Source organism: Stegodyphus dumicola, chromosome 9 (assembly GCF_044657685.1).
Source record: "Stegodyphus dumicola isolate Sdum_Otavi_A_Nest chromosome 9, ASM4465768v1".
Classification (NCBI taxonomy): Eukaryota; Metazoa; Arthropoda; class Arachnida; order Araneae; family Eresidae; genus Stegodyphus; species Stegodyphus dumicola.
This window is the reverse complement of record NC_140776.1, coordinates 173528871-173552418: the sequence shown is the minus strand read 5'-3', so window position 1 is coordinate 173552418 and position 23548 is coordinate 173528871. Positions and strand designations below refer to the sequence as shown.

At 32.0% G+C, this 23548-nt stretch overlaps 1 protein-coding gene across 5 annotated transcripts in view; it reads left to right on the top strand.

The window, feature by feature from the left end:
• LOC118187504 (uncharacterized) overlaps positions 1-23548 on the top strand; it is a 127164-nt gene that overhangs the window by 37895 nt on the left and 65721 nt on the right. For 4 of the 5 annotated variants that reach the window (XM_085824358.1, XM_035357741.2, XM_085824362.1 and 1 more), the window contains exons 3-8: positions 13832-14037; positions 14120-14331; positions 17197-17360; positions 21108-21239; positions 21377-21489; positions 22813-23005. In XM_085824358.1, the coding sequence (XP_085680484.1) occupies positions 13832-14037; positions 14120-14331; positions 17197-17360; positions 21108-21239; positions 21377-21489; positions 22813-23005 (1020 nt within the window). Of the gene's footprint in view, positions 1-10342; positions 10540-13831; positions 14038-14119; positions 14332-17196; positions 17361-21107; positions 21240-21376; positions 21490-22812; positions 23006-23548 lie in introns of those variants that run through there. The other variant, XM_085824359.1, reaches the window with a different exon arrangement.

Genomic DNA, 23548 nt, shown 5'->3' with positions numbered 1-23548 from the left:
ATATCTTCTCCAAAATGAGAGAACCACTGTAAGGGTTACAGCCGAAAACATCGCGGCAAAAACATCGCAGACGAAAACGTCGCGGAGAAAACAACGCAAGGCGAAAACGTCGTGCTACAAAACATCGTAGGAGAAAACATCGCAGTTCTAAAACATCGCGGTACAAAACATCGTCGTCGAAAATAAAGCGGTTCAAAAACTTCGCAGTTTAAAAACATCGTCGTCGAAAATATCGAGGTAAAAAATAAAGTATCTACAAATCATCGCATGACGATAACATCGCAGACATGCTTTTTTCAGGTTTTAATAACTGTAAATGGATATTCCCGTAATGATTTGTGAGCGCAAGATGGAAAGAAGGATAATTTTTACTTTCATATTTTTTATTAATCAATAAATTTTTGCTGAGAAAATAAGGAAACTTAAGCATAGAAAATTAATGCAACTTATAGCACTTAATAGAATTTAAAACCGACATAGTTAACTAACAAAGGCCATGAATAAATCATTTTTTATAAAGTTTTTACTGGTAATTTTTCATGAAAAGTATAATCTATAAGTTGCATTTAATTTTCTATGCTTAAGTTTCCTTCTTACTTTTTCAGCAGAAATTTATTAGTTAATAAAAAAGTGTGAAAGTAAAAATTATCCTTCTTTACATCTTGCGCTCACAAATCATTACGGGAATATCCATTTACAATTATTAAAACCTGAAAAAAGTATGTCTGCGATGTTATAGTCATGCGATGATTTGTAGATACTTTATTTTTTACCACGATATTTTCGACGACGATGTTTTTAAACTGCGAAGTTTTTGAACCGCTTTATTTTCGACGACAATATTTTGTACCGCGATGTTTTAGAACTGCGATGTTGTCTCTTTGCGATGTTTTCACCCACGATGTTTTGTAGCACGACGTTTTCGCCTTGCGTTGTTTTCTCCGCGACGTTTTCGTCCGCGATGTTATCGGCGGACACCACTGTAAGTGATAGATTACCGTACCGCAGTGCATTCTTTAACAGCAAAGAGAGCTATCGGTAGTTTAAAGCAGTCACTGTGGATTATCAATAAAATTGGACGCGATGATGGTGTACGAGGCCTTCCAATAATTTTAGGAATGGTAGAATTGGCAGGAGATTTTTTAGAGGGATATATAAGGGGATCGTATTTATACCTATGCTAACAGTCTTTTTCAGAACTATCAACGAGTTGCCAAAACTTTGGTAACAGCTGAACCAATAGGCTTCGATTTTTGAAAATCCACTTTGCATTTACTTTTTTAAAACCTTCATTATCTTTTCAAGAAAAGACAAAATTCTAAAATATTGTTTCTAGAGACTTTAAGCTCTTTTGTGCAGGAAAGATGAGAAATAAGTCGTTCCGTTGCCGCGGTTTCAAGCAGAGAGCTTCTGTTTTCTGCCGCCCAGACGGTATAGTGGTTAGGGAAGCCTGACTGCGATACCGAAGGGCCTGGGTTCGAATCCCGCAGAAGGCATGGTTGTAACATAGAGCTGTAATGTACTAGAGAGAGAGAAACGGCAACCCTGAAGGGGAACAGGGATACGAACCACGTGACATTTGGAACATTTCCCAGATCGTATTTCCCGCGAATCTTCCTTACCATTACTGTTCAATGGAGAATTTGTGAGAAGCAAGTGTTTTGCGTGTACGCGCGTTGTTTCGGACTTAAAAAATGGTACTTTCGTGCTCCGCATATGGATGTAATTCCAGATACGTGAAAGGTGGAGGAGTAACATTTCACAGATGAGCTTTTTCTAATGTTTTAAAACCTAATTTTATAAAATGTAGAGATTTTTTTATCCTTTCTACTTGCCGTTTTCTAATAAAAAATAGATTTTCTAATTTTATATAATATATGCATACTTGAAATAACATTTAAATGAAAGTATCTTTATATATATGTATGTTTCTAATAACTGTGTTCTGAAAAAAAAAATGTTAATTTTAGTAATATGGTATAATTTTAATGAGTCTAGTATTCTGCTTTGGCGACATTTTTTATACGCCAACAGACTTTGCTTTGAATGCGTTTGTTTATATATTCTTTGTATGGGTTTGCTTATGCGGACATGTGCGAAGTAGTAATGTATGTATTTAATATTTGGTAATGATGATGTAACACTGTGTAAGAACTGCATAAAATTATGTTTTTTTTTGGGGGGGGAGGGGACATGAATGACTTTATTTTATCCCCTTTTCTTGCATCCAAATATAACAAATATGCTTTCTGGGCTTCACTTGTAGCTTTATTGCCTCTGATTTTTTAGTGTCTATGTAATGTATCAATTATTTATTATTATTAGTTAATTATTTTTATACATTTACTGTGTTATAAAGAAAGTTATATCTAATTATGATCAGATGCCATTAGATGTTATTTATTTGGAAAGTGCAAGTTTTTTTAGTCATATTCAGTATAATATATGCATTGTGATTGAAATAAAATTCCTTGAACTTATAGTTATCTTGGAGTTAATTACAATAAAAAGTTTTACTTGTATAAAATTTATATTTTACGATACTAAATTCGTCAAGAATCGTTCTTCATTTGAATCTATCACTGAAATTTTTGTATTTTTAATTTCAGATTATTATTTAGTTTGTTCTCTCCAGTTTTTATTTTATTTTATTTTAAATTTTGTAAACGCCGATGGACATATTACAAAATGTTATTCTACAGCATGAAAATTATCCTGTTAAATTTTAAAATAAAGTGTCCAATTTTAGGGAAATTATTAATTTTAGCTGGTGTTTATCGATTTAACCTCTTCTGCAAATTCAACGGCAGCTTCTGTGAAATGACATCTTTCCAAGTTCGCATTTCGAACTGAGAGAAAAGAGGGGAAAAAATCGCCAGCCATGGCGATAGTACGCCAAAGTCTGGGTTTAGTTCCATTTCATGCCCAAACTCCTACAGCTCATTCCTGTGCCGTTTTTTCACCCGGTTTTGAATGGCGAGGCTCCGTCTAGTATATAACAGGTCTATGGGTTGTAACTGTGGGTCTTTCAAATTTCACAGCAGGTCAGAGGAATTCATGAAAACAATCAGGAGATAAAAACTTCCACTACAATCGTTAATGGATCAAGTTAGACCTACGCTTGCTCCTATTAGGATCATGACATGGAATGCTAGAGGCATTGCTTATAAAACTACGGAACTTTATACCTTTTTCAGGGATCATGATATTGACGTGGCGATGATAACAGAGACTTTTGCTACGCCAAGTACCCAGATGAAAATCCCGAATTATGTTTGCTATAGATGCGATCGACTAAGTCACCGAGGTGGGGGGTCGCAATTTTTGTCCGCAGCTCCCTACAATCCTGTCTTATCAATGACGAGCGATTTAATGGACACGAGCTGGTCACGGTATCTGTCAATCTCCCGCACTATGGAAATGTGTATTTTAACTCTATGTATAATCCTCCGAGGAATATTCTTGATGTCAATTACTTAGCAAAGATACTGGATATTAACAAACAGGTTATTTTGGCGGGTGACCTTAATGCAAAGAACCAAGAATGGAACTGCAGGAGGACTAATAATAACGGTATTAAATTGTCGGAGTTCATTAATAATTACCCGGTTTATTTACATGTGCCGAGTGAGCACACTTATTTGCCCAATAACGGCAATTCGGGTGATATTCTTGACATCTTCCTCTCTACCATCTCACTATCTTTTAGCCTAGAGGTCTTACAGGATCTGGACTCGGATCACTGCCCAGTCATTGCGACTCTTGGCACGACTAAGGAAGTCATGGAAGAGCTTATCAATACGACGAACTGGAGGGAATATAATGAAATTCTCTCTGAAAGTCGCACAAACCTTATATTACGCACTCCCGATGACATAGGGCGTGCTGCGAGGCAACTGACGACAGATATACAAAACGCGTATGACGCTGCCACCAGAAAGATTCCAAGAAAGCATATCACAAATAAACTACCAATTAGAATTAAAAATCTCATCAGAGATAGGAACAAGATCAGAAAGAGGTTTCACTTTACCTATGACCCGAACACAAAGAAAGACATGAATAGGCTCAGTAGAGAAATAAAAAAAAAACAGATAAGTATATACCGTAAGGATCTATGGGATGAAAAGATTGAAAGCTTTAATGAGCCAAGTAATTCATTTTGGTCTTTTGTAAGACGTTTAAAAAATAAGAATACGGTAAACAGACCAATTTATCATGAGCATGGGATTGCACTTACTAATAGTGAAAAATGTAACACGCTTGCTGATCATTTTGAAAAGCAGTTTACCCAGAACACATCACCATCTAATCAGGATTTTTCTACCTTAGTAAACTCCACAGTTTCTAACTGGATGGATAACTTTAATACGCAGAGTCATCTTGAGCTCACATCACCCCAAGAAATACTTAGCATCATCAAAAAACTCAGGAACAGGAAGGCCCCTGGGCAGGACAATATAAATAATGTGGCGCTTAAGTGGCTGCCGATTAACATGATCAACAGGTTCACAGGCATTCTAAACGCTTGCCTTTATAACAGTTATTTTCCGCAAATCTGGAAACCTGTTAAGATGATAGTTCTCCCTAAACCGGGAAAAAATCTTACTAAAACAGAAGGGTAAAGGCCCATTAGCCTGTTACCCAGTATGGGTAAAATACTGGAAAGAATCATCCTTAGCCGTATTCAGCCTCACATGGATAAGCTACCTCTAGAACAATTTGGTTTTAGAAAAGCACTTTCCACGACTAAACAGCTATTTCGACTCAACGAATTCGTAGGCAATGCACTGCACAACAAGAGATATGTTGCCTTACTCATGCTGGACGTGGCGAAGGCGTTCGACCGCGTCTGGCATGAGGGGCTTATTTATAAGTTAATCAGCTTAAAGTTCAGTGATGCGCTGATTAAAATTATTTATTCTTTCTTGACAAACAGAACTTTCCACATTCAAATTGGAGAAAGTAAATCGATTATGAAAGAAGTAAAGGCCGGGGTCCCACAGGGATCTATTTTAGGGCCAGTACTCTATCTTTTTTATGTAACAGACTTACCTGCTGAACACCTTGATCAAAACTTCTTCATGGGGTGCTATGCAGATGATACAGCCTTCGCTGTCAAGTCTGGGACACCGAATTTTGCCCTAAAGAAACTGCAGAGATTTATGCCCAAGCTGGAACATTGGTGCGCCAAATGGAAAATAGCAATCAATGCTGATAAGTCTAAACTGCTAATCTTTAAGAAAAACAAGATGAATCATCCCTTAACAACACAATTGATACTCTTTGATACTTTAGTGCCTATTGCCAAAAGCGCTACCTACCTTGGATTAAAATATTGTTCAAATTTCCTCTGGAAAGAACATATTAACTACATTAGAGGAAAAACTATAGGAGTATTACGAAGTCTCACGCCGCTTCTGTCTGCGACTTCCAGACTAGATTTAAAAAGAAAAAGACACATATATATTTCTATCATACGTCCTATCTTCTCATATGCCTCTCCCGCCTGGGCAACTGTTCAGAAGAAGGAGATAGAAAAGTTGCAAATTTTACAAAATAAAGCTCTTCGAATGATTGCTAACGCACACTATTACGTTTCAAATCACACTCTACACCGTGACTTGAAAATGGACTCCGTAGAGATGTATTTGCATAATGCTAACAACAATTTCTTTAATAAGGCTCAGGAATGTGTACACATGACTGATCTTAATGTCTTGGATTATGTGATTCTTGATGAAGACCCTTCGTTAAGACCACTCGCGACCCACCTCGCCAGGGACTTAAATTTCCCAACGTAAAAATTTTCATGATGGGTACGCACTGCTCTTGTACATATTGTATATAGTGTAATTATTTTTATTTTCATTTTTTTATTTCTCAATTGTATTTTATGTATTTCCCTTTTTACGTTTCAGTAGTATGTATGTAATAAAGTATGTTATGTTTAAATTTCTTATGATGTGTCTTTAACTCAAATGTCAAGATTGAAATTGTTGGATTTTGTCTGTGTTTCTTTGATGTACAACACAAACACTTCACACAGATCCTCACGGCTCCTGCTTTGCGATTTTCTTATTGTGCGCGCCTTTATGGCCTTGCGACGCATGGTCGCCCCCTTTAAACACCTTTGACCTCTCTAAACTTGTCAAGAAACTGCAAAGTCATGTGCCCTTTGGGCTTATTTTCAAGAGCCGGACAAGTTGCGCAGCCGCGCGACATTTCGGCTATAGTCGCACAGACTAGACTAGAACTGTAGGTCCCTTCATAGGAGGCGAAGGTGGCCCACCTATTAGGTGCCTCAATAAATAGACTACCACATCTGGCCTTCTATAGATTAATGGACTGTATTACACTGTAACTGTTCACAATCTGCCATTGGGCCCCAAAAAAAAAAAACTTCTATTTTCTAACTGGAAGGACTAACCGCTTACACCACTTGAGGGCGCATGGGAAAAGGCGATTGCATTCTACTCCACTGAATACATTTATCGCTGTTATAAGAAGCCGGTTGTCAGGATTTTTGTAATCTCTCTTCTACAAAAATCCTTGCAAGGATTTTTGTAGAAGAGAGATTTCAATTGATTTCCCCATGATGAAGTGAATCCCCCATGATGAAGTTCCTTCCCCATGATGAAGTGACATTGAGGTTGATTGAATTCCTCTTCTGTTTTTGTTCATTTTTCATTAAATTTCATAAAAATTTTTGTAAGTGGGATTTTGCTTGTTTGAAATGTTTTGGTTTTTACATTTTAAAATTCTTTGTTGCATTTATATGATTATGAAATTTATTAATTATGAATTTCAGTTTCTGGTCTTTGTGAAATATTAGTTCTAAATTTCTTTGTCTTTAATGATAATTTTTCTGCAGCTTAATGCGAGGAAATACTAGGCATGTTTGTATTTTGTTTTCAAAAGAATTATTAGGTAATTATATATACATAAATATATACACATGAGTACATACATTACCTGTTGAAAGTACACGCTCGTACAAGATTAAGAACGGATGGAAGAATGTTAGAAAGAATAAAAGGGACATTCTTAAAGGAACCAAACGGAAAGATTTCACCATGAGAAACAATTATGACAATGAAAGTCGGGGATACGTAGATGTGAATAAACCTGAAAATAGTAAGAGTGCTCCAAATTTAGATGTGGATGTAAATTCTCCTGCATCTAGCAGAATTGTTGTGCCATCAAATAGTGAAAGAGGTGTTGTATTGTCAGATTTTGCAAATGGTCATAACTAGGTTATTTGAACTAGTAGGACCGTTAAAAAGCCTTTTTATTTAAGAGTATGTAATATCTTTTTATTTCTGTCAAAACGGGGGATATCACATATGTAACTATAGAACAGAATAATAGCTAATAGTATAGAATATATTTAGCTGATCTTATGATCACTATTTAATCTTATATATAATATATAAATGTTGGTTCTTGACTACTAAAATAATACACTGATCTTCAGAAGGTGTAATAAATAACCTTAGGTCGACCGGATGCAGGTCTTTGAACAATTGTTTTACCTAGTTTGAAATTATTTCCATGTTCGAAAAACTACTGAAGGATCAGTATCAAAGAAAAGAACGATATCTTTGCTTGACTGTCTTGCTTCAATTAGTCAGTACGTATGAGCTTACTGTCTGCCATTCTTCTTTTTTCAATCATACATACACGAATATCACACAAAAATCCCCAAGGGGGAATGTATCTCTCTCGACGCGGCATCCAGGTAGCGCCGAACTGATGTTTCGAATGAAATGTTTTCCATTCTTGACAAACAAGACGGGTGCGAGATCTTCAATTGTCCTCGGGCGCTGAAAGCCCTAGTTGCAGCTCTGTTAATTAACTTTGTATTATAAAGTTATTAAATTTTTTATCAACATTTAAAGGAACGTCATAAAACCCTTCAGAATGCTGTCGTCTTCAATGAGTGCCTAGTTAGCACATATAGTTCAGAGAGTCAGTTGTGATTGTCTGTAACATACCATGTTATCGTACTGCTATTTGAATTTGCAACGATTTTCAACAGTTGAATGTCAACCTTGTTTTTCAAAGTTACTCATTTACTTTACGTGTTTGACTTTTGGAAGCTAGTACAGGTGGAGAAATCCTGTTGAAGGCCTCTTGGGCAGGGCTTAATTTCTAAGATTAGAAGTGCCGGAGCCTTATGGAAGACCGTCAGCAAAGAGGAACAAAAGTAAATAAATGAATAAAATGACTATTAAACCCATTAATAATTTAAAAATTAAATAGTTATTATCAAATTAATTAATAGCTATTTAATTAATGTTTATAAATCGTTATTTAATCAATAATTATTATATAATTAAAATTTACTAGATAATTATTAGATAATTAATTTTTAGTTATTGAAATAAATTAAAGATTGAAGTAGGTTATTTAACCACGCCAAAGCCTCGAGAGCTATCTGCCTAAGGGGAGGAATGCCTTCGTGGAGGACTTCTGGTTCGTATACACGTTACACATGGGGGAAACCACGAAAATACCCATGCAGCCAGCCCGTTCGCGGAATTCGAACCTCGGACCGAACTACCAGTGTTCAGCGACTTTACTGCTCGGCCGCAGATGGGCCTTAAAGATTGACGTAATTAAATAATTAAAATTAAATAAAATGCAAAGAGATAAATTGAAATTTAATAAGCGATTTTTAATATAATTTTATTGTTAAAATAAAATTTTTGAGATAAAATTTCTACCGAAATTGTTATTCAATTACATAAAAGAAGTGCCGTAGCCTTCTTATTCAGGGCTCCTGTGCGTTCCGGCTAGAATTATGATTTATTAGAAAAATTAAGAAGCACCGTTGCCGAGATCCGGTGGGCTCTGGCCCAATTTAAGCTCTGATCGTAGGGGGGGTTTCTTTTATCATCACAAAAATTAAATATATTTAAAGGATAGCTGATGAAAATTCCAGCGCGATACAGAATGGGGGTATGATTGGATGGAAACAAAAAATGAGGGGAATCTTGGTGAGAGAGACGTTCTTTTTGACCGAGGCTCTCTGCTGATATACTAATTACAGCCATCAAGTAGATGTGTGTCAGGGGTAAAATGAGTCCTGAATCTGACTCCTAAGGGATGAATGTAAAGTTGTTGGTTACGCTCCCACCCCTTATTAGTGGATACTGTGGGAAGGCGATCGATGTATAGGACGTGCTTGAGCAGTTAATATTTCACTCTTATTGTACTCACTGTCACTTAACGCACATTTATGAACACAAATTTTCCTTCTTGCTAAGATAACTAATTGTAAGCATCGATAACAATACAGTAGATACGATGGTATGGCGAGAAATTTACGCGTTCCTAAACAAACTCCCCCAAATTTATTGACCTTCTTAAAGGGAAAGGTTTCCGCATGCGAGTGAAGGGACTTTACTTGAACGTATCATGTTCTCATAAGTTCCTATTTCCAGAGAAATACGAGTATTGCAAGGTCTGCTTATTGTTAAACTAAAATGTTAGGAGTTCTAAAATTTTTTCCCTTTAAATTGTGCTTCAGTTTTATAAAATGAAGTAACGGAGCTCATCTTATTTAGGGCTTCGGCGCGCTCCGGCTAGAACTGTAATTTATCTTAAAAATTGAGAAGTACCAGAGCCTGGCTCCGACGCAATGTAAGCACTGCTCCTGGGCAATGGCTCTTAAATTTCTCCTTACGGAAAAGTTCTCAATGATGAACGGTTTTTAAGACCACGGTGTGCTTCCGGCAGTAACGACCATTACTAAAAATTTCTTTGGGAAATTGAAATTGCCTTTTATCTGCAATAGGCATTCCCTAGAAATTTCTATTCTTGAAATGTTTCTTTTGGAATTTGGGAGAATCTTTGGAAAAATGTAGCAAGGAAGTTAGAAAAGCGAGGAGGTCTATTCTAAACTCCTTGGAAATTAGATGCTTATCCAATCATCTAAGGGCATGGGTTCTCAACCTGTGGTACGCAAGAGAAAAATAGGTAATACGCAAAGAAGCAAAGTGTTTTTAACTATTAAATCCAAAAATTAAAGCCCCAGCACGCTGACATAGTTTTTTCTCTAATACTTCTAAATTTATGCGATTTGAGCTTTGTTCAAGAGTGGTGGAATATATACTTTGTAGTGGTGGTGCTAAAGGTTTTTAATTTTTGTTTAGATGCTACGTGCTAGTCAAAAGGTTGAGGACCGCTGATCTAGGGCACAATATTCTCATCATAATCATACTTATTCTGATTTCCCTTAGAAAACAGGGAAATGTTTCAGGTGCTCAGGGAAAATTTCATCAGTCTTCATTTTCCCCAAATTTCCCTTTCACTCCTAGCTAACTGTGAAATTGCAGGCGCGAAATACGATGTTAAGACATAAGTTGAACTCATATTTGTAATTTTAGTTCCAAACTCAAGTTTGATTACATCTTGCATATTTCGGCATTTTAGTTTTCTTTTAATTTTTTGGGTACTTGAGTTATTAGCTGTCTGTCTGTATTTTCATCTACGATAATATTCAATAACAGAAACAAGAATATATTTGAGCCGGTATTTAGATTTTATGAACAATTTTTTTAGATTGTTTCAATCTATGTACGTTTAGATAATCTTAAGAGAAGATTTTAGAACAAACATCTGAAAAGTGACAATAACTAAAAAAAAGCTATTTTCCAGAGTATATGGGAGGTTGTATATATGTATAAAGATAAAAATTCATAAGCTATTAGAATATGTATAAACTAATAGCTTATGAATATATATTATATAAAGATAATTTTTCTTGCTCAAAACCGTTTTTAGAATATTGATTTAGCTTGTTAAAGAGAAAAAGGTAGTCCAGGAAAAGGAATCATAAGCAAAGAAAGTCTATGTTGTTTGTCATAAGTGCCACTGACAAAATGTAAACAATTGTCATTTTTCTGTTTATGTGATTTCCTGAAGAGGAATCTGATTGTTAAAAGGAAAAAGATACTGGTTTTTTAGTGTTTTCACGTGATTTTTATATTAACTATCAGTAGCTGTTCAGTAATTTGTTATATAACCAATAGACAATAACTGTTACTGGATGCTGCTGATTTTATCCTATGTTTGGGTGAATCTTTGTCCACACTGTTTTGTTTGTTTAGAATTTTTCCTACTTTTAATGCAAATCTGAATTTTTTTCTGATAATGTAACTCTTAAAAATACTTTTTAAGTTAGCAACCTTTTATACTGTCCAAAGTAATTCCAGCCGAAAATTTCTGCAATATTTCTATGGAGTTCTCTTATAAGAAGACTTATTTTAAATCAAATATTTTATTAGTTAACTGACTTTTATCACAGCAAAAAAAATTTATAATTTTGTACTGCAGCAATATTTAATAATGGTTACAGAATTTATTAAGTTTTCTTAAATTACTTTTAAATAGTTTTTATTAAAACTATTTAAAACTCAAATAATAGAATGAGATTAAATAGTACTTTTAATGGAAAACTGCATAATTTTAGACAGCATTTCTCAAACTGTAGTCTGCGAACCAGAAGTAATCATCATAGCCTGTTTTTGTGATCTTCTTAGATTTAAAAAAAAAGGCCATAAAATAAATAATAATAATAACTGTATGTACCACCCTATAGCTATACATGGCAATTGTTTGTCATTTTTCTGCGAAGATTGACATTTTATAAAATTTATTATCAGTTACCATACTAATGGATTTCTCATTCAAAACAATTAAATGTATTTTAAATATATAAGTATATGAAGAAAATAATAAGACGTGCTCAGATTATTCTAATTTATAAAAGAAGTCCCCACTTGAAAAAGGTTTTGAGAAATGCTGATCCAAGAGGATCCTTTGCATTATATACTGATCAGAAATTTTTAAAATTTATTTACTTTATGTAACATTTTTAACATTATGTAACATTTAAATTAGGAATTATTTTATTACTTGCTTAGAAATAAAACTGCAGTTTATGAATTTATTTTATATATAGCTGAACATGGATATTCATTTTATTGAAAATGAGTATACAAAATTTCTCTACATTGACATTAATGAAAAGAGGAAGGAAACTTCACAAAACTTAATTTAATTGTTTTTGGATATAATTTTCTTTTCCGTTAAAAGTAAGTGTTTAAATGAATAGCTTAACACCTTAACATTAGGTCAGATATATCAGTATACAGTCAAAAGTCGTTAATTCGGACACCCATAATCCGGAATTATCTATAATCCGGACCTCAAAGCTTCAAACTTTCTGCACATGCGTCGGGTTGACGCATGCGCGTAAGGCCTTTACGGCTGAGAATATACTTGTGCACGTGCGTAAAATACGTTTACGAGTGTGCGTTTAATGTAGAACTGACGGTAAAAGCTAAGCTAAAATTATTTAATCATCTATTTCAGTTAATGTTGCAGATTGCATTGTTCCTTAATCTTCGAATTGGATCCGGCTTATTATTTTTTGCAGACTGTTAGAGCAATTTTATAAAAGTAAGCTTGAACTTTCGATTATGTCAAATAGAATTTCTGATATATATTTATTAATATGTAAATGATCTACAAAGCAAAAGTATGTTTTGAAGTTCATTAAACAAAAAGTGGAATTGCTACAAAAAATGGATAAAGGCATATCCTTTGTTTATCTAAACTTAGTTTATCTTTAACGCCGCGGCACCGCACAATGATTTGAAAGTTGATCTGTCAGCACTATCCTTATCTTCAGGGCAGAAGTTTTTATTTTATTTGCTTATAATTCCTTATTAAATGTAGTATTTCATCTCGATGTACCCCATCTTTGATATGATTTAAATCAAATTCCTTGTCATTATAATTCGCTTCTGATAGTGAAGAAAGTGACAGAGGTTATTGAAAACGAAAAAATTTCAATTGAAAAATTAGTCGGTATTCTCGACACAGCAATTATAGGACTTGAACAGCGGAACTTTGTAACTGAACAAGAAATTATGTCTGTTTAAAGAATTAAAGAGAATGTATTATCACATAAAAAATGAAGCAACTTAAACAATTTACATTGAAAGAAATGTTTAATAAAGTAAACAAATAAATATTAAGCTTTTTTTTTGTAAATTTTGATACCCTTTAGATCATAATTGTTCTTTATTTCATAAATTACGGTTTCATATTTTTAATTTTGTAATTTCTGCATGCCATCTTACCAGATTTAAGCTGATGATCTATAATCCGGAATCGCCAAGTCCCGACGAGTCCGGATTATAGATCATCAGTTTAAATCTGGTAAGATGGCATGCAGAAATTATAAAATTAAAAATATGAAACCGTAATTTATGAAATAAAGAACAATTATGATCTAAAGGGTATCAAAATTTACAAAAAAAAAGCTTAATATTTATTTGTTTGATTAACGACTTTTAACTGTATTAAAATATGTTCAAATGCTGTAGAAAACTTTAAATATACAAATTCACACAAATGTCGCATTCAAATTACTTTCATTACAAAGCTTGCTTATAGAGTACATGTGGAATAAGCAGTTATAAGTATATTTAATTTTCTACTCCATTAAAAAACTTTTAAACTGTTAGCTTTGTATAAATGTGAAAATTTACTGAATGTTAATAAATTATCTTATTTGAATTAATGTAATTAAAGATTTGATATGGAAATCTGGTTTAAAATTTTTTTTTTTTTTGGTTTTTTTTTCTTTAAGAATTTGTGTTGTCATTTAAAAATTACATAAATTAATCATGCAGTTTTTATATAAATTTATTGGCTATATATTACTAATTTGTTGTGAAAAGCTAGCTTCTTCTTTCTTGTTTTGGGGATTTAGTTGTTTCATGTCACTAACATGATGAAATTGTTTTAATAGGAATATTTCTGTTGTCTCTTTCATCAAATGTTACAGAATTAACATTCAATTCCTCTGATTCTATAACTGCTTGGTATTCTGTGAATGTTAATGAAACGGAACTTATTTTTGGTGGGACTACAGATGGTAAAATTACTATTTTTTGGAATTTTAAACTTGTTTTGCTCAACTCACCTTTGTCACGACATAAGATTATTGATTTACAGGTATGTTTATATTAACGTATAAATTTTTTTAAAGTTTTTAATTTTGTTTTCAGTTTTTCAATCTGTTTATTTTAATTTTCAGGCATTTTGTAATGAATATGGACTATGGCTAGTTGCCATGTATCAACAAAGAAAAGAAAACTATTTCATTCAAGTTTATGATTATAATAATTTATCCATAAACAAAAAAATGCAGATAAACTTAAAGGGACTCTCTTTTATTTCTATTGCAAAAGCTAAAAAGAGAAACTTTCTTTTAATAGCATCTATGACCCCTTCTGATATTGTTTTACAGTAAGTATAAAATTTTCAACATGTTTTCTTCTATTTTTGTTGAAGTTAAAGATTAAAAAGTCATTTTACATTGTAAGATAATTCATGTGAATACCTGAAGAAAGTTTCTAATGACCACCCATTATTTAAGATTTTGATCTTCTGTGAAGATAGTCTCCCTAGAGAACCCGATTCGCAGTGACTTTTTAATACCAGTATTTAATTATAATTTTTAAAGGTGGTCTTAAAATAATTGTTTTGGGTGGTTTTGCTGTAATTTTTTATACATCACATTAGAAAATTATCTATACAACATAAATTCTGATCGAAGGTATGTTAATGAGTAATACATGTAAATTTCAAATAGAAGTAGGATGTATATTGGGGTTATTAGGATGACATCTGTTTCATGTAATTGTATACCTTTATTGTTTTAACTGTGAAAAATTTAACTTAAAATTGAATTATGTAATAAACAAAATTTGTTTGAGACTTGAAAAAAATTTAAGTTTTCGATTTCTGGAATATAGATTTGCTCGTTTAAATGCTTAGTAATATGCGCTAGTATATCTGTTTTTTAAAAAAGTTACATGTTTAGTTAAAGTTTTTGCATTGCTAACTGAAATTCAGTTAAATGATGTATAATAATTAGATCTTAATTTAAAATTTACTGATATGTAATATTATCAAATTAATAAATTGTTCATTTTTAGATTAAAATTTTCAATATTTAACCATTAAAATAAAATTTTAATATGGCAATATTTATAAAGTTTTTATTAGTCTTTTCCTATAGAGTTTGATTTACTTTGGGAGCACAAACTCCTAACAGACCAAGCGAATTATTGATGTGCCCGAAACAGCTACAGAGACTTGAATAGGTTTTAAACAACCTTTTTATTTAATAGAACTTAGAATGTAAATCCACTCCTCATGCTTGCAGAAATAAACCATCATTTGCAACATTCAAATTTAACTTAAACATACACGGTTAAATTTAAGTTAGCTCTCAAAACTCGAATTGGCATAGCAAATTAAGTATCGGCAGCAAATAGCGCAAAGCCGAATGATTACAAAATTAATCGAGATGGCAAAACTAAAGTTATGTGGCCTTGAGAAATTGAAACAACCTCTGTCTTACAATCCTAAAACATCAGCTTAAGTATTATCTAACTCATTTGCATTTATGGTGAGGAAACAAAAAAGAAGTTAATGGCTGAAATTATGAATAACTGGTTAATGCAAAATCATAGTAACAAGTGTAAGCTAAATTATATTCTCCGGAAAGTGTTACTTCTAAGGTTTTGAGGTATTATACACAGGAATTTGAAAGAGTACTTCAGAAAATGAGAATTGGTTAAATTTTTTGAGCACTTTAACTAAGTAACATTTCTGGCACATTGTAATGCTGAAATTATACAGAATATTTATATTGATGAACTAGAGCCTGTTTTCTTTAAAATATCTCAAGACATAGCATTTATGTATTTTATCCAATATCTTGAAAGTTTGTGCAGATAAAACATTTTAAGAAAGATGCCAAAAATTAAGAATTTATTGTAGTTAAGAAGTAAATATGTATTAATATATTTTTTTAACTAGGAAATTGGTTGAAACATCAATCATGCCTGAATCACTCGCTGTGTTTATAGTAATACTTTTATTAGAACAATTACTAGAAATTTAGATTGCAGTGAACTGTTACTCCACTGTAATATAAATACCGAAATTCAGATTTCTAGTATTGAGAATGATCCAATGCAGACCCCTGCCTACAAAAAAATTCTTAGTTTCAAAATCTCTAGGGATGAAGAATATAATATTCAACAGAATAAGCAGGTGTGTCATAAATGTGATTTTTCTTCCAACTAAGATCTCTGCATGCCACTTTCAGATATAGTGTTAAATGTTTTTAAGTGCCATATATTAATAAAATGTTCATACCTTTGTATCTAATTTGTTGAGTTGACACAAAATAAAGTCCACCTGCGGCTGAGTGGAAAGACTGCTGGAAACTGTTCAAATCTCGGTGAATGGGCTAGTTGCTAAAACTGTTAGCCATTTCTTTATTTAGCAAGCTCTGTAATATTTATTCTGGAATAAAATATTAAAAAAAAGTTAGAAAATAGTTCATGATGAGTTCAAAATGGCAAAACAGATTTTAATGAGTTTGTAAAAAACTTAAATGTCTTGTTATTATTTTTACTTTGAATTAAAAAAATGTTCATTTGTAATACATTTATATATGTTTCTCCTTGTATCATATACATATGTATATGATGTTGAATTTTCATTTCCTCTGTTTAATAATTTTTTGAAGAAATGATCAACTTCAGAATTTATTTTAATAGGTTTTTTCCTCTAGTTGATTTATTTTTAAATTTCTAAGTTAGTAATATTATTCTATTTACTATAAAAGACAATTCTTAAATAATTATATCTGTAATTTATGATTACTGAATTATTGTATTTATCTGTTGTTGAATTAGAACAATTTATATGCATGTATGTATGTTCCTCATATTATGGAAAAATGACAGCACATAGAACTACCAAATTTAGAATATACATAGTCTTCAATGTTTTTCAAATTCTATTATATTGAATTCATTAAAGCAATTTAAAGACTATAAACACAGTTCTTCATGCCTATTATTATTAATTACTAGCTGAACCCATGAAATTATACTTATTGCTCTTATTAAAATCTGCATATAATTTTTGTTCTTTTGTAATTAACTATTTTGAGCAGCTGGCCATGCAGGTGGCTAGAAACTGATACAATTAGTTGTGAAATAATTTAAAACATTGAATTATTTAAAAGAAATTAGGAAAAGCATGTCTCAAAATTTTAGTAAGAGTATTTTAAATTTGCTCCCTTTTTAGATTGTATGAATGGATGAACACACAGTTTGATTTACTTTCAACAACAGAACTGCAAGGCAATGCAGTCATTAAGTCATCAGCAATGTGGGATATTGATGGTTTGATTTATGTTGCTATCAGTCTTGGTATCAGGAATTATGTAAGGATTATGAGATGTAGTAATTGTAAGTATCTATCTTATGTATATAACTGTTTATATGAAAATTTGGTACTTGTGTCTGCTATTGACAGAAATTTTGGCAATGGTTGCCAATCATTATTGTGAATCTAAAGGATATGATCATTCATAATTGGTGCTAAATCATGCTACTTGTCTGAATTATGAATGATGCTGAATTGTGTTGTGAATTGTGCTTTATGAAGTCTTTTCTTGCAATTTTTTTCTTTATTAAAATTGCTATGAAAATTTTAGCATCAGAATTTTGTTAAACTCTTTGTTTTAAATTAGTTGTAAAATTATCATTTATAAAGCAGATAATTTAACAGCAATTACTTATATCTTTTTTTACATCTGTTGTGCTTGTAATTTGATTTTTTACCATTATTGTTGTTTATTTTAAATAATAATTTTTTTTAAATAATGCTTCTATTCCTTTTGGTAAGAAAATATATACCACCATATGCCTCAAATCATTTGTTTTATTATCAAAAAAGCGTTCATCATAATAATCTACATATATTACCAATTTAAGATACCTTCTCTGTTGGGTTTCCAACAAAGATCTTTATTACTTGAAAAGTTTTAATTAAAACAGTATAAGTTAGTAAGTTTTAACTGATGTGAAAAAATACACATTGCTGAATGCTAAGATTTATAGCAATTTGGAATTAAATAACTTCTGTAATTTATTGGACTGGTAATTTTATTAGAAGTCTTTCATATCAACACTGAGATAAATCCAATATTAATTCACATTAATTAACTTGTATTGCATGCGGGCCAAATGCATGAATTGAAAGTAGCCATCGGGATGCAATAAAAAAATTAAAAAGAAAGAAAAATTTTAACTTTAGTTGACAATTTTTTAATAAAAATTTTAAAAAAATGTTACTACAAATTTGCCGAAAAGTACATATAAAAAATCACCCCCTCAAAAAAAAAATTCAAATTTTGCTCCTGTGTATATGTAAGAGATTGTATTTTATCCATTTATTGTATGTATTAACTATGCTGTCCTGTATTTAAATATATAAACTTTATAATATTTCTTCAGTCTTAAGAGAAAGCTGATTGCTTGTAAGGAAATATAATCTGTTATTTAAAAATACACAAGATTTTGAAATTTGCTGATAACTGTTCACTCTACCAAACCAATCAATGTCGTAATGTTTTTTGCAAAAATGTTCTGTCAGTATAAGGGAAAAATAAAGTATAATTATGAGTTTTATATTTTTTATAATTTGACATGAAAATATACATTAAAAGTGTACATTACTGTACAAAAAATTTCGAGATGGTATTAAATAAGGCCAGTATCATGAACACCTTGAATGAATGTGTATGTATATGTTCTGCAAACTGGATTTCAATCCTAGCTTGCGAGGATTTCAATCCTAGTTTTTTAACGCTTTAGAAAGTTACGAGGGGTGTTTTTTTAAGCAAGAGCTGTTTGAAAATAAAAAACCAAGCGAAAAAAAATTTTCAAAATCAAATTTATTTTCAGATTCTATATATGTTTTTCTATTTTTCAACATACCTGCCAAGTTTGTTTAAACACTCACACCTTAGAACTAGATTTTGAATACCCTCTTCATAGAAACTTGCTGCCTGCTTCAATAACTAAGAATTCACAGCCATTTTCATATCTCCGTCATTGTTGAAATGGTTGCTGCCAATATTTTAGAGAGCAAAAAGATGAAAATCGCTTGGTGCAAGATCTGGGCTATAGAGGGGTGTTCAGAACTTCTCAGCCAAAAGAGTTCATTAAAGCTCAGATCTGAGCTGCAGTGTTGAGGATTTGAATTGTGCTGGAGTAGCAAAATTTCTTCTGTCAGGGTGCCATGTCTTTTGTTTTGAATCGTTCTGTGTATCTTTCTCAGGGTTTGGACATTGGCTACTGCATTTATGGTGGTTTTGCATTGCATGAAGTCGACTAACAAAACATCATGCCTATCCTAAAATGTGGACTTCATGATCTCGTGCTGGGACACAGTCTGTTTGGCCTTGACCTTTACAAGAAAGAGTGTATCTCCACTCCATCCTCTGTTTCTTCCATTTGGGCCTGACATGCGAAACCTACTTTCATCTCACATGGTCCGAGTCTACACGGCGTTACCTTCTTCGTTACAATGAATAAAAAAATTCAGTGTACACTCAGATTTTTTGTTTTTGTGGTCCTCGGTTAGGAGTTTAGGGACCCAACGGGAGCACAGTTTCTTAAACCTTAACTTTTTAGAAACAATCTTGTGCAGTACTGTCCTAGATACTTTAAGAAACTCGTTTGAAAGAGTGTTTATGGTGAAGCGTCTGTTCTCAAGAATTTTTGCTTTAACTGAAGCCACCGCATCGTCTGATCGCAGATGCATGACCGGAGCGGGACTCATCATGGACATTCTCGCCGCCAGCTTTGAAGTGTCTGATACACTTATGCACTTTGCTTTCACTCATGTTAGTAACTCTGTAAACTTCACAAATCTGCTAGTGAACGTCTGCAGTAGACAGGTTTCTTGTTGGTAGTAAACATATCACTGACCGTACCTTGCACGTGGTGGGCGATTCGATAATCTTAAACATTTTAAAGACACATAACAGATCATACAGGTTACCTACATAGCTGCAACTGAGCACAGTTGTTTCCAAGGAGTGCAGCGAAACAGCGCAAGCACCCATTGCGGCGTGTGCCTTCTTTTAGTGTACACAACAAAACGGCCCTTAATAATCAAGCTATGTATTATTTTTCAGCTGTTAATAAAATACTCTTAGTTCAGAATAATAAGAATGAAAGCATGTTGATGTCAGTTGGCAATGAATTTAACTTCAATTTATAAAAGCATGTTTTCCTCCAGCAAACTACATAAATCATAAAAATCTTTGTTTCTTAGTGGTATTTCATAGTATGTGTTCTAGTGAAAAAATTCCTATTCTTTGGGTTGAGCATTAAAGGCTAGTTTCAGAAGAAATGTAAAAGTTTTATCATAGCATAGATCTACTGTTGGGGGATTTTAACCATGCTGTTACATTTTCATTACAACTAAAATATTAAATGACAGTCATAAACAATATATATTTATTAGCATTAATAATCTTATTTCTTATATGAAAACTATAACATGCCAGCCTTCTACAAAAAAATTATTTTATTATGTCATTAATTTAAAACTTAAAGTAAAAGTGAATTTTTTAAAGTATTTTTAAAGTGCTAGTTTAAAATATTTTAAAAAGAAAAGAACTATTTAAAAAAATGATCTAAACTTTTTTTAGGGAAGTTTTGACCTAGTTTTTGCTTTTAATTTTCAATGTAACAATAGTGCATGAATAATGGTAGAAATATGATTTTGAGACATAGTGTGGACAAGATGAGAAATACAAAAATGAGCTTGAAAATGATCTGAAATTTCTGCTATTAGCACTACTTGTATTAGAGCTGTTAAAAAAAGGGGGGACATTAAAAAAAGGTGTGTAATCCAGGTATAATAGGAAGCTGATACAATAATGTCCCCTCTTCAAAAGACAGTGCATTTGTTGAATTATTTAAACAATTTATCATACTTTACTAAATTTTATTTAGCTCTATGAAGTTTAAAATCTATTCAGAGGAGTTTTATTCAGTTATAAAAACTATGAAATTTTACCTTTAAATATAGAAAATTATAGAATATTAATATGTAAGGTATAGAATTTGAATAGCTCATTAAAATTCTTTTTTTCTCCTCGCCTAAATACTTATTGGTCTTTTTCTTTTTCATTTTAGTTGAAACTGGGAAATTGATATTGATTCAACTTATTGACAATAGCCCTCATATAATTAAATATTTTAAAGTTGCTGGAAATCATTATATGATTCATGGGCTAAACGAAACTGTTATTATTTATTGGTGGAATGGTAAATATAGATTAGTAAATTTTAATTTTGTGATTTTATTTTTATTTTATTTTATTTATTTATTTATTTTTTGCAGAAGGAATTAAAAAAAAATATTTTGAAAGTAATTTTTATATACAATTCTAAAATATTTTTAGGAGTAAAATTTTTAAAGCAGCAAGAATTTAAGACTTCCAGTTTAAAGGATGTGGTAGATATTTCAGTAATAGAATTGTACTGGACTGTTCCAGTGATAGCTATTGCTACAGATGTGAGTATTCTTTGGATTATTTTAGATGAATGTATATGAGCTTTAGTATTTGTGAGGGTAAACTTTCATATGCAATCATAAGAAATTTAACATTGACTATGTAAAGATTTCAGTGTGTTATTGAACTGTCAGAAAGAGATGTACAAGAAAATAAAATTTCTGGAAATTACCCGAGTTAAATCTGGTCTCTCCCTATAATGTAAAAGTAGTTATTAATGACACTGATGTACAGGTCTTGGAGTCCTTCAGATCTTTAGCCATTATGTATTTGAATATGCCTTTTAACCTGTATATATGTATTTGAATATGCTTTTTATGTTCTGTACAGGATCAAAGGAATAACATTTCAGTTTGGATTTCAGGCTAAAGAATAAATTCAGGTGGTGCTGGATCTGACAAATAGGGAGAATGAGCAACAATGACAAATTTTCTTTTTTCCAAAAACCTACCTGTGTAGTATGCTGTGGTTTTAGTGTTACTGCTGTAAAACAGCCACTTTCCATCTCTGTACTGGTGGAAGTCTTGTAGTAAATGACCTTGTCTATTCTGAGGAATGAATTTCTAATGCACAATCCCTTTCATGTAAAAAAAATATTATCAAAATTGTTTTTATTTCACTGTTACCTTTTTTGATTTAGTCTTCAGAAATGTAAAATTTTATAATGTAAGACCTGTTCCTTCAGTTTAGCATATTGGAAATCGGTTCTATTGATGTCATAGAGATTGTCAAAAGTGATATTCAGGCTGAGTAGCTTTAAGGGGCTATAGAACTGCCATAGTTTTTGGTATGTAATAAATGCAGTGTTCTGAAAGTATTTGGGGCCCACTAGCGGCCGAGTGGTAAAGACGTTGAACACTGGTAGTTCGGTCCAACGTTCGAATCCCGCGAATGGGCTAGCTGCATGGGCATTTTCGCGGTTTTCCCCATGTATAACGTGGATACGAGCCAGTTTCCCTTAGAAAGTCCTCCACGAAGGCATTCCTCCCTTTAGGCAGATAGCCCTCATGTGCTTTGCCATAATTGAATAATCCTAATCCTGAAAGTATTTGTGATCTAGATATTTCCAGTTCTAGAGACACCAAAAGGCTTTCACAGTGATATCCTTTTTCATGAAGTATTGAAATCAGCATACTGACACAGAAGAGAATATTTTATTTGTTAAATTTCATAACCTCATTATTTCATTTCTAATTTTTATCCATATGTATTATTATGTTACATTCAACTTTAGATTTCCTTTCATTCTAAATTTGACTGAACAAAATGTCAACTAATTTACACTAATTTTTTTTTTTTTTTTTTTTTTTTTTTTTTTTTTTTAGAATTCTGTGGAATATTTTGTGCAGAAGTATTCTTATTTGTATGAACAAATAAGCTTTACTGATTTTTCAAATTTTGGTGAACTGAAAAGTATTATTTTATGGAAAAATGAAACAGATTTATACCTGCTGCCTGTGCTTAAAAACTTGCACCCGCCAGTTTTGGTTAAATTGCAGTTAGATTTACAGAACTTAGGTAAATATTAGATCTTGTGCAATTTATTTTTAATTTTGTGTTGTTAATCTACAGGGTGTCTAAAAATTATTAGATGCATTTTAAATTTATTTTAAAGAAATGAGCGCTGCTAGTTTTCAGTTTCAGGTATTATTCACATGATGTAAAGTTTTGTTTTGCAGAAGTGTTTTGTTCAGAATGTTATAGATGGTGCTATATGTGGCATGATGACAAATGGCTGAGACAATTTCATTTACTAGTCATAGGGCATGTAAGGTAGAAAATTATGCACAACTTAAGGGTAACAGAATTAGTTTATCATGAAAATTAAAAGATGATACCAGAAAGAATATGGTTCTAATCCTTTGTCAATGAATTCATTTAAGCAGTGGATGAAATGATTTAAAGAAACTGGCAGTATGATATATTGTAAAGCAGTTAGGTCTCATGTGAGCAGTGAAATTATTAATTATGTTCATAATAATTTCTATCAAACTGTAAGGAAATCCATTTGTAATACAAGTGGAAAACTGTGTAATTCAAAACTGACAGTTCATGATGATA